General features: G+C 40.6%; 1 protein-coding gene across 1 annotated transcript; it reads right to left on the bottom strand.

Moving 5' to 3' along the window:
• Positions 1 to 2,772: 2,772 nt before the first annotated feature.
• Positions 2,773 to 10,926, bottom strand: NGDN (neuroguidin). Its single transcript, XM_054577838.1, has 11 exons — positions 10,869 to 10,926; positions 10,515 to 10,574; positions 9,797 to 9,868; positions 5,566 to 5,703; positions 5,232 to 5,316; positions 5,090 to 5,142; positions 4,726 to 4,846; positions 4,462 to 4,630; positions 3,552 to 3,708; positions 3,352 to 3,409; positions 2,773 to 2,897 (listed from the first exon to the last, which is right to left on the bottom strand). Exons 1-11 carry the CDS (start codon positions 10,917 to 10,919, stop codon positions 2,878 to 2,880), a joined length of 984 nt encoding a protein of 327 aa, XP_054433813.1. The 5' UTR covers positions 10,920 to 10,926; the 3' UTR covers positions 2,773 to 2,877.
• Positions 10,927 to 11,960: the final 1,034 nt, after the last annotated feature.

Below are 11,960 nucleotides of genomic sequence, written 5' to 3'. Positions count from 1 at the left end.
GGTCAAACCGTCTCCCCCCACCACCAGATGAAAATACTAAGGGCATTGCCCTGGCTGATGTGGCTCAGTGGATTGAATGCTGGCCTGGGAACTAAAGGGTCGCCAATTCAATTCCCAGTCACAGCACATGCCTGGGTTGCCCACCAGTTCCCCAGGAGGGGGGTGCTCGAGGGGCAACCACACACTGATGTTTCTCTCTCTTTTTCCCCCCTCTCTAAAAATATATAAAATCTTTAAAAGAAAGAAAAGACTAAGGCAGAGATGCTAAACTACTTGTCCGGAACAAAGCCAAGACTCTTTATCTATCATCACATGATAAAATTGAACAGGTGCTCATGTGCACCCATGTTAGACATTACTTAGTGAGCACCTGAAGTGAATGATCTGTTAGTACTGCACTGAGGAAACCTGACATTCATGTGGTCTGAATGACCAGAGAACTGAATTTATTGGTAGGAATGAGAAAGAAGAAAAATAATGCCCATAAAGAAACCCTCAAATCCTAAGTCTCAGTTCCCTTGTTCTACTACAGTGGTTTTCAAACTATATTCTATGGTCCTAAAGGTTCTTTGGAGGTCCTCAGAAATCTCTGGGAAAGAGGGCCATGAAAACAGAGCTGCTGGACCCCTCATTCCCACTTTTAAAAAAGTAATCTCCCGTATGCCTTTTACACATTGAAAATCCACGTAAAACTTTGTCAAAGATGTACTCTAAACACTCTTTGATGACTCTGGGGCAACTATTCTCAGATATTATTCAACCTTTTTTGGAAACCTCTTTCAAATAATGCCTGCTGTCTATGAGGACAGTGATAACAAGGTGTCCTGAGATTGAAAGATTGAACTGAATTAACATAAGATCTACAAACGGAGGGAGGAATTTTTTTGTCTGTTCAGTTCACTGCTATACCAAGAGGCCAAAAGAGTGTCTGGAATTTGTGGTTTCCTTGTAGGTAAGTCCTGCAATATGAGCAGCAGGGAGGGGAGAGCTTGAGGTCATAAACTACTCACCGACATTTTTTTTTTAAGGAAAAAACAAAAACTCTGAAGACTTTCATAAACCCCAGGACACCTGAGGTCCTCCATCCTCTGTGTTCCACAGGCACTGGTTGTAACCTTGGGCAAATAACCTATGTCTCAATTTCCTCATTAATAGTATAGAGATGACATATACTTTGTAAGGATTAAGTCTAAAGCACTTAGCTCAGTATGTAACACAAATTAAGAGCTTCAAAAAAAAAAATATGTAAACTTCTTTCCCTTGGCAGTTCCTACAATCCAAAAAATTTTAGTAAATAAGAAGTAAATGCAATAGTTCTAAGCAGATGTAGTCCTAAAGCATTTTTTTAACTGAACCTCTAGTTCAGTTAGTTTAGCCAGAAAAGAAAAAGAAACTCTAAATCTGTTCTTGTGCCTCTTTGCTTAGATTCACTCAAAAACATAGAAGTATGAGGGCCCTGGGCATGTCAGACACTCTCAGGTCTGCCAGGGACTAAGAGAAGACCCCGAAGTAAGAACACCTTGGCGTCATCTATGAGAAACAGCTCTAGGCTCTTTGGTTTAGAGGGAATCTCAGAGATTGTCTAACACATTTACTTTTCAGCTGAGGAAAATTAAAGACCAGAGATGTTAAGTGATTTGCCCAACATCACAGTTAACAGAAAACATTATGAGGCTGTCTTCTAACTACTTTCTATCAGGCTGCCGTTGACTGGAAACAGATGCCCCACCCCCTAACCCCCTATCAAGCAGACCAGTAGAAATCCAGATTCATAGAAATCAGAACCAACAAGGTTTTAGTGAAGCAATGACCCAAATTATATCCCTCTTTATGACACTACCCAGGAATGTCAGACTTCAAAATTAGGTGTTCATGAGACCCCAAGTCCTTAAACTCCAATGAATTAACTCTACAGATTCCTCGGCTTTTCTTTTCCCATTCTGCTTTTCAGTGTCTGTATTATCCAAGGCTTGAGGGATCTCTCACTGACACATCATGAAGAAAACAGAAAATCTCAGATATGTAACGCCTACCAGTTTCCAGACTTGGGAAGACATCTGCGAGATTTTTATTCTTTTGGTCTTCAAACTAGGAACTTGCTTTCTGCCTGCCTGCTGGAATTCTTTTGCAAGCTCTTTGTAAAATGGCTGGCCTTTACTGATTGGTAAACTGAGGCCTTAGTTGAAAGAGGGTCCAAGAGGCTAAAAAACACAACTCCACTGATTCTTCACACTCTATAATCTTCTCATTCACTCTACTCCTCTCTCCAGATAAACTCTCTCAGTAGGTGAGCTAAGATCAGTCCTGTGGTCATGCTATTTTAGAAAGAAAAAAAAAAAAAAAAACACTGCAGAAAAGTGGTTATGAGTTACCTCACCGATGAGGAAGTTCTAGCTTGCTTGTGATTTGTCAAGCACCAAAATTTTTTGAACCACTAATGCCACCTGGTGGCCAGCAAGACACATTATAAAATTTAAAATCCATGTATTTCAGATTATCTGTATTATAACAAATCATAGAGGAACTTGGAACAAGGTGAGTTGGAAGAGTTGATTACGCTACCTTTTTTTTTTTGGTTAAATAACCAATTTATAGTTTCTGTTATTAAAGAAAACTATATAAAGCCAAACTTTTCCCATTCTCCCCAAAAATCTCACCTTTCCCTTTTATTACCCTTTCATCTAAAATACTCCACACAAAGCAATTGAGTCATACATGTGCAAAAGGGGCGTCAATTCGTAAGTAGAATCAATTTTATTAATAAAGGTCTTCTCACATGTCCAGAGCAATTAATAAATTCCAAGGAAAAAAACTGCGTACAGTGAAACTAGAAGTATATCAGGATGACAAAACAATATATAAATATGTACACCCATATCACCGCCGCCTCCGAAAACCTGAAAGGAAGGGAAACCAAGAATGAGGCAAAGGACCGTTGGGAAAGCTGAAGGGACAGAATAAAAAGACATCTAGAAAGAAGGGCTCAACAGGGGTGGGTCCCCTATGCTCTACTCTATATCGTCCCAGGACAAAAGACTAACTAGAAGTAGGAAGAAACTGAAATAGAATAATGGTTCCTTCAAGTGACACTTTTATAGCTCTATTTAAGGACACCTGAACAGGAGTTGTGAGACCTTGGAGAAAGAATCCAAAAATCTCTTTTGTGAATGATGCTAATTTTGAGCTTGGGAAAGAAGAAAAATAAAAGCCCACATCTAAAGAGACTAATGTCTAGCATGGAAGAGATACTATAGTAGCTGGTAAGACCTAGGATGGCAAATCCAAAGCTGACCTCCCAATTCATACTCTCCACCCTGCACTTGATCATCTAAGTCCCAGCCATTTACTGACCTTTTTTCTTCCGACCTTTCTTAGGTATCTTCTTCCGCTTCTTAATAGGATTCTGATCCTGGAGACAGATGGAGAAGTGAAGGAATAGCAGTGAGCTTGCAAATGTTAGTATCCCTTCCCAAGTTCCGATGGTAAGAAGCCCCACATACTTTTGGCTAAAAACACGGAGGTCATCTCCCACCACTGTCTTATAACCTCACCTCATCAAGATGAGGGGTTCCTCCTGTTAAAGCACTGATGTCACTGAAGTGCGTGAGAGAATGAAGCTGTGAGCTCATGACACTTGCTCGTTTTCGCCGTCCTTTCTCTCGCTTGCTGACACTTAAACGCACCATCATGCTCTCCTCATAGTTAATCCTGTCAGAGAAAGAGACACTGTTTCCAGCATGCTCGGTCCATTAAGACACAAAGTTGCAGCCCAGAACCTGGGCCCAGACAGTTACTCACCCTTATTGAGACAGTTCTCAAGAAATTTCATAGCAGGGCAATATAGTACCTGGTAAGGATGTACCAAATTCTCACTACTGAGCTTCCTCAAGGAAATGTCCTTTGTGATAGAACTTCCCTCCTCCCTAGAGATGAACTCAAGCCCAACCATAGAAATAGTTAAACTATTATATTAGCAAATTCTTATATTTCAGACCCATAAACAAAATTAGCTACATGGGTCCTTTCATTCAAGCCTATCAACTCGGCAAAGTCAATGAGTCTGTACTCAAGTTATAATCACTTTCCTACTTCTCTTCCCTGAACTTATCCAGTGCTCTCGATGCCATTATCTAAAAACCTGCTTTTATGGCCTTCTGCACAAAAGTGAGAGCTATGATAATGAAATACAGAATGTTAAAGTCCTATTCGGTGGAACTCCATATATTACTCTTGATGTAGCATTTGCTCAGCCTAAACAGTTGGGGGGAGGGTGGATTTTTTTCACTAGTTCTTATTCTGTACTTCAAATGCCTAATTCTTAGAAGCTGTTCTCCCAAGTTTTCCACTCCGTTTTCTATATAACATGGGCTCTCTTGGAACCAGACTTAATCACATTCACCCAAAGCAAAAGAACAGGTCTCTATAGCCTGGAAAACAATGTCTAATCACAAGGACTCAGACCTGTGTTGATCCTCCTGACTCTGGCGAGTAACATGAGAATGCCGGGCATCACGGATTTCCTCTGGGGCATCTGAGTACTGCTCCTTAAGTTCACGAATGACAGAGCTGCTCAACGCTCGCCTCTTGGCTCGTTCTAGGCGCTTCTTTTCCCGTTCAGCCTCTGTTTCATCTATGTGATAAAAATTAGCAAGGGTTATCTCAGAACAGAGGAAAGGAGCAGAGAAACACAATTCACATGGAGGAGGGAGTAGCCACAGTTCATACCATAATGTACTGGAACCAAGCGTGGTGGAACATATTTCTTAACTGCTCCGTTCGCAGACTTCTTCCCTGAAGCCCCAGGCTTGCCTTTCTCCACATCATCTTCCTCATCCTCAGAACTCAACTACAAAAAGAACATAATGCCCACAAACTTAGTGTTAGTTGGATGGGTGATTAGAAAATCCAAAGCTGGCGTAACCTGGGGACGTGGGAATATAAACAAAAGGGAGAAGGGAGAATCTCATACTCAACATTCTTACAGCTGGGAATCAACAAAAATAAGAAAATCTCAGGAGAACCCAGGATCACCACAAGGCCCATTCAGGCTTACATCACTCAGGAAAATGAGGGTAACAAGACCCCTTACCTTGCTCATCATATTGCTGGGATGAGGCTTAAAACAGAGTGGGTCATTCTTACCTGAAACATTAAAACAAACAACAAGAAATTATACAAGATTTGGGACTTAATGATAGACCCAACGTAACCCTACAGTTTCCCCCACTTACTGAGGCTGCCTGTCACTGCAGTCTTGACCAGTTTGTCAATTTGATACTTCAGTTTTTGGTCCAAGGGACGAAGTTTTTCCAAAACCTATAACATGGTTAAAATGGATCACATACCCTTCCCAAAGTTAAGCACATACCAGAGTCTCTATATTAACTTGACAGATAAAGCACCCAAAAATATGCACAAACTAGAACAAATGAAGAGAAAAAATACTATTTTTCATTCGGTTTCCTCACTTAAACATAACATCCACTTAAATGATAGCTATTGTGTGCTAGTCCTGGAGTTCAGGATTTGGAAACCTAGAACGCTAACACACCAAATGCTTCATACCGTACGAATCTCTACCAGTCTCAAAACTGCAGCATGTCCCTGGAGAGACCCTCCTGAGGCTTTGTCCAGGATGAGATGGCTCAAATCCATAAGGTACATGAGCAGTAGCTGGTCTTTCACTTCCAAGAGGCTGAGACCCTGAGTTGAATAAAACAGTAAAAGATGCAAATTCAGTTTTAGCCAGAGAATAAAGAGGAGAACCTAGGGCAAACAGAATCATTTTTTCCAAGTCCAAGTGTTTCCCAATAAATTCATGTAAGGTATCTGGAGAAGTCTCAAGGGAGTGGCTATACCTAAAATGGCCAGAGAAATTATGCTAACATGAGAGAAGCAAGGCTTAGAGCTCTACTGAAACACAATGAGAGCAAGAAAATCAATGTATCCCCCAAAATGACTATAGACAGATTTCTCAACCTCAGGGCTATTAACATTTGGGGACAGATAATTTGTGGAGCACTGCTCAGGCACTGGAGGATGTTCAGCAGCATCACTGGCCTTGCCTCACTGACACCCCCTCAAGACAATCTGGTCCCAGTGTAACTTGTAGTGGCTGCGGAAGACACAGGGAGGATGCCGGGGTGTCCCATAAGCTGGGAAATGGTTTGATGTCAACATCTACCTAGTAACTGGCAGGAATCTGAAAAAGCCCACCCAGGACCACTCCATGGACCTGGATCTAGTGTTAGGTACAAGCAAGGGCCCACCGTGCCCTACCAGCTCCTTGCTTTGCATCAGGTGAATTTGGTGGACTCCCAGAAGACAAAGACTTTATTTTAAAGATCACTGACTGCCACCTGGAGATATTGTTTATTGGGAAGGACATCTAATAAGACACACCCTCCAACCTCATTGGAAAGGATCTTATCGGGTGCCTAACTGTGAATGGACATCTACCTCCGTCTGTAGATGTGAAAGATTTCTTGAGGATAAGCAGCCACTGACACCAAAGTAGACAGCTATCCCAAGACATAGACAAGGCCTGTGTACCTACAGATTGATGATGAACTCAGAATATACTTTGTTTGATTGTCTCTACCTGTCCGCTAATGATATTAGTCATAGTAACAGTTATACTTGTTTTTGGAGTTTTTTCCAAATAGTCCAACTGTTTGATTACTGAACATGTATGAGATATCTGTTAATACTCTTTCATGGCTCATGTAAATGCCACATTAAATGCCAAATACAGAAAGACGGTAAGGCAAAACTCAGATCATGATACTTCATAGGACAGAAATGATCCAGAGTTTTTTTCACAATAAAGATCATAAGACCTCATTGCCTTCCATTTACCTAATTTTCCATTCTTTGGGAAAAATTCTGCCTCAACTCAGATCCCATGATTACAACAGTACTGCCCCATCCCCACAGGTCAACAAGATATCAATACTGAGACTCCTAGGAATGAGCTTTCCCAGCACTTTGAGACCATGCTACCTGACTATAAGGTTGGTCATCAATGCACCCTTCGGACTGATTTGTGACCAAAAAGGAGAATTGTGGAGGAAAAAACAGGTTCTACGAAAAATAACTTCACAGGGTGATCTGATCATAAATTCCTTATGGGCAAATAATGATGGTGGTCACAACCTACAACCTTCTTAGTGAGAGGTTTTAAGGCAACCCTGCCCATTGTTCTTGTGCATCAAGGTTAACACACCTTTGAAATGTCAGAAGTAGGGTCTTAACCCTCAAGACAGTACATAATCTTAACTATCTTATAATCCAATCTCTGCCTTACTTTCTCCAATCTCCTTACATCCTCTCCTTAATTTCAAATGCATAAAAGAAACTGCAAAACTGTTACTCTCAGGAACATCTGAGATCTTATTCCACAGCTTATGTCATCAGTTTGGCTCAAATAAATTCTTATAAAATTTTTTTTCAATGTCTCCATACACTGCTGAATTCTAAACTAATTTAATCAAAATGATTACTGACTCTAGCCCCATACAATGGACTTACGTGACATAGGTAAAAACAGTGACTTATACATATTGACATAATGTCTATCATACTAAATTCCATGTCAACACACTCTCTACACTATGCAGAAAGTGTGTATAAATGGTTTCAACTAAAGATGGGGGATATGAGGTACACACTTTTTGTATGTACGGAAGTATGTCTGGAAAATAACACACATTTAACAACTGCTATCATGGAGATTAAACTGAGAAAAAGGAATAAACGGAGTGCTTGTACTGTGGACCTTTTTACATCAAACATATATTATTTTTATAATCAAAGAAATTTTCAAAAAATGTACCCTAGTGATTATCTCAGAACAGTGATTATATTGGTCTTTAATTTTCTTCCTTGTGTTTTTACATAATTTCCAAACTTTCTAAAATTTAAAAAAAAATCTTGCTAAAATTAAAAGCTTATTATATTTACAGGCAAAAAATTAAGTAAAATTATACAAGTTTATTCTTTTAAATAAAAAAAAAGAACATGTGTGAGCACTGACAAGTTATAGTTATTTCTTTAAAAAAAGGAGTCACTGTTACACAAAATGAAACTAAGAAAGTCCACAGCCCTAGAAGACCTGTGTCAGGCAGGTTAGATACTCTGCCCAACATTACACAGTTAAGAGGAGTGGAGCTGGGATTCAAACTCAGTCCTAGACCTTCCATATCAGACTCTAATACTTACACCCTAGATATCTTTAAGTCAACAAGATAAGCTCTTAAGATCAGCACTAGTGTAGTATAGGAGGTAAGCAAAGGATTTAAAGACAGAGAAGTTGAGTTAAATTTTGAATTAGGTATTTAATAGTCACACATTGGGTAAGTTACTTAACCTTTTAACTTTTAACATCAGTCTCCTCATCTGTAATATGAACAGTATTTCCTTCACGTGTCAAAGAGTAATTATGAGGCTCAAATAAGATAACATGAAAGCACTTTGTAACCTACAAAACACCTAGTAGAAGTCTTTGGTGATAAGCCAGTGAATATCTATTCAATGAATAAACAAATATATAGTGATGTAAGATAGATGCTGGCAGCCTCTCTCAAAACAGCATTATAATGGAACAAACCATGGCACCTAGAATAAAGACAGCCAAGAATTTGAGAAGTAGGCTCTTCTAACCAGCTTGGGCACTGTCAAGTACAAAATGGGTTACAGGCCCATGAGAGGAAAACAAAGAAGGAAGAAAAAGCAAAGACTGAAAAAAATAAGAAAATATAAAAATAGACAAGAATAAACTTTAATGATGAGAAAGAAAAGACGAAGAGAATATATTTAAAATGCTATTAGCTATTTTTCTAAAGCACAAAACTGCTTTCTAAAGCATAAATCCCATGATTAAAAATCCTTCAGTGATTCTTATTATCCCAATGCCATGATTTTCATACTTTTGTTGACCTATGGAATGTTTTGCTTAAATATCATCTTAGGACAAAAACTCCATATATAAAATAGGTAACATCAGATTTTCCAGCTGAAGCAAGTAGGAGGGATCCAGAACCCTCTGTCTATACTGACCATACTAAATGATCCCTGAGAAGGTTCTACAAGACCTTAATTTATAAACTACTATATTTCAATTTTACGATGCACATTGTTGTCATATTTTGACATCTCTGAAGTCAGGATGCATTTTTTTTAAATCAATGGTATCTTAGCATTACATCACAGATGAACAGGCAGCATTTTTCCTTAGCACTGTATACACATAAAGTGAGCAGTATGTCCTCAATTAACAGCATCTTACATTAGATAAAATGCAATAGTTAACTCCTCAGCTGACAAGACTTTTCAGTCACTACTTTTCAAGTCTTATTTCCTACGCCTAACGCACACGCACGCACACATACACATAATGTACATCCAACCACACTAAAGGACTTACCTCCTTTCGCACAGTATCACCATGCTTTCAGGTCTTTGTGCCTTCGCACATCTATTTCTTTCTCTACAGACTCCTGTTTATTCCTCACAATCCTTTTACCTCTTCTGAGAAGCCTTCCCTGACTTCCTGTTTCTCTGGCAATTACTCTCTCCTTCGCTTGTACGGTACTCATCAAGAGTCTGTGACATGGCTGCTACTGCTTATACCTACTACTTTGATCTGTCTTACTCACTAGACTTCAGCACAAAAACTGAATTTTTTTCATCTTTAAAGCTTCAACGCTTACGACATACAGACATTCAATAAACCAATCATGAAAGAACTGTTGATAACATCAAGTCAGGGGATGCTTACTCTTCATGTATATCTTACCTTCTCTGTAACATAGGCTCTAGCTTGAACTCTTTTTGTCAGAGCTTGAATGTGTGCAGTTACAGCCATTACCTGAAATTAGACCAAAAAAAAAAAAAAAACCAAAACACAACCAGCTGACAAGAATACGTCATGATCTCTGTGAGCTGTGAAGGGCAAAAGCTAAACAATACCACCTAAAAATTATCTTAAACTCCGTCCAACGTGCAATACTATCTTTTTTCAGTTCTGGGAAATGATAGGAGAGATGGTTTCTGAAACTTCTTCAACGGATAGAAAAGACTTTCATCTCTTCTTAAAGCTAAAGAAACCACCTTACCAAACCCATGGGCCGGCGACGGGGACTGGGCCAGTGGTGATGGGGGGACTGTAACTTTATCTGTACTGGTTGAACTTGTAGTGTACAGAACTATATAAACGTAAATTAGCTGGGCATGCCAAGGGCAAATCACATCACCTTTCCCAGCATCTGCTTCCTTAGCTGTAAGTATAAAGAAAATTGATACAGATAATTTCTTTCTTGAGTTTTCTGCATCCCTTTGGATGCAGAAATCAATTACTTTTCATTGTAACCTGAAAAGATCTTCATCAAATCACTTTGCTCTGAATGGTATTTGGTAGCATTCAAATACATGCCCCCAGATCACCAAAGTCTGGAGGCGTGACACACAAAGTCAAACCGTGATTAATCTATTCTAAAAGGGGTGACGCTACTTACCTGCTCCTGGAGGTTTTTCAAAAGCGCCACAGCACTTGACAGGTCTGACTCCAGCACCTCCTACAGGAGCGAAAGTAAAGAAAAGCCATTCCTTCCTCAGGATTACGAGATGGAAAAGCCCCTTTTCCTTCAGACGCCCAGACCTCCGGCCTTCCCACTCCTGTTCACAAGCGTCCTCGCCTTCTAGCGGGCCAGCCCCTCAAAAGGTTATTGGAAAGAAGCGATAATTCCAGCCCTGTCTCCGTACTGCTGCTTTTCCCCGCGCTGTGCCAGGGAGGTTCACGCCAATAATTTGCTTGAGCCACTTAGGATAAAAGAAACTTCCACGATAGCAACTCGAGAAAGATAACATACCACAATCACCGGAGCCGCCATCTTCGCAAAGCCCACCTCTTCCGGAGCCATACTTCCTGGTTGAGAGACTGATGGACAACCGCAGTTTGCAAATCTAAGCCAATAGGAATAGCGGATCTCTCACTTCCGCCTCGAACAGGATGTACAAGAAAAGGGACCGGGTCCAGCCAATGGAATAGAAGAACTGATTAAATCCGTCAGATTTAGGCGGAGACCCAAATGACGTAAAGATGCCCTGCTCTGGGAAAGAAGCATGCGATTAGCAAATTGAGTAGAATGATTGAAGCTGAACCAATAAAAACTGGGAAAGTGACTGATTGACACTTAAAGAGGCCCAATGGAAAAAGAGGAGTTAGTCGAGGTAACTGAGAGCGTATTGGCTCCTGGATGCCGCATACCCAGAGTCTCTTCCGGATGCTTCCCTTCCGGGGCCTGAACTGGCCTGTAGGTGGCGGGTCTCCCCGTAACTTTGAGGAAGTCCTAAGTTGTGCAGGTGCCACGGTGTTACTCCGCAGGCCGCGCGAGATTGCTCACAGATCCCGTAGCCTTTGGATGCATTTTTGTGACCGTATTTCTGTGTGACCACGGAGCAGTCACTCGATCACCGAGCTTTGTTAATCTGTAAATAAAAGAATTGGGCCAGAGAAGCCTAAGGTTCAGACACGAACAACCAGGACGCTCGTCGTCATCGTGCGCACCGAGGGGTGGTACGGAAAAACCCCCAGATTCCTCCCCAACACTCTACACTCCTACCAGTTGTGGGGGTATGAAAGGGAGTACGTTTTACAAATAAGGAAGCTGGTTCAGATTTACGTGACTTGCCCCTAGTCATACAAGTTAGCAGAACTTGGTTCAAACCCAGCCTCTCCGTATTTCGTTATGCCCTTCTTCAATACTCTCAAATGTATCAGTCCACTCCTGTTTCTCACAGGTAAAGTAAGTTGGAGAGGTGTTAATTGTTCCCCTGGTCTGCCTTAGGAAATAAGCACTGCAAGGGCAAGTGATGGTCTTGAATTCGTCTAGCAACTACAGAGTGGACCTATGCCCAGAAATCAGAACTTCTGTCTGACTTAGAGCCGCCTTCTAGAGTTA

Source organism: Pteronotus mesoamericanus, unplaced genomic scaffold (assembly GCF_021234165.1).
Source record: "Pteronotus mesoamericanus isolate MK-2021 breed Mesoamerican mustached bat unplaced genomic scaffold, CSHL_Meso_final contig_46, whole genome shotgun sequence".
Lineage (NCBI taxonomy): Eukaryota > Metazoa > Chordata > Mammalia > Chiroptera > Mormoopidae > Pteronotus > Pteronotus mesoamericanus.
The sequence above is the reverse complement of the archived record's forward strand: the minus strand, read 5'-3'. Positions and strand labels throughout refer to the sequence as shown.

Coding starts and splice junctions, on each gene's coding strand:
- NGDN (XM_054577838.1), bottom strand. CDS start 10,919: ATGGCTCCGGAAGAGGTGGGCTTTGCGAAGATGGCGGCTCCGGTGATT. Junction 5,704..9,796: donor GAGCCTATGTTACAGAGAAG/GTAAGATATACA, acceptor TATTCAACTCAG/GGTCTCAGCCTCTTGGAAGT. Junction 3,410..3,551: donor GAACCCCTCATCTTGATGAG/GTGAGGTTATAA, acceptor ATCTGTCTCCAG/GATCAGAATCCTATTAAGAA.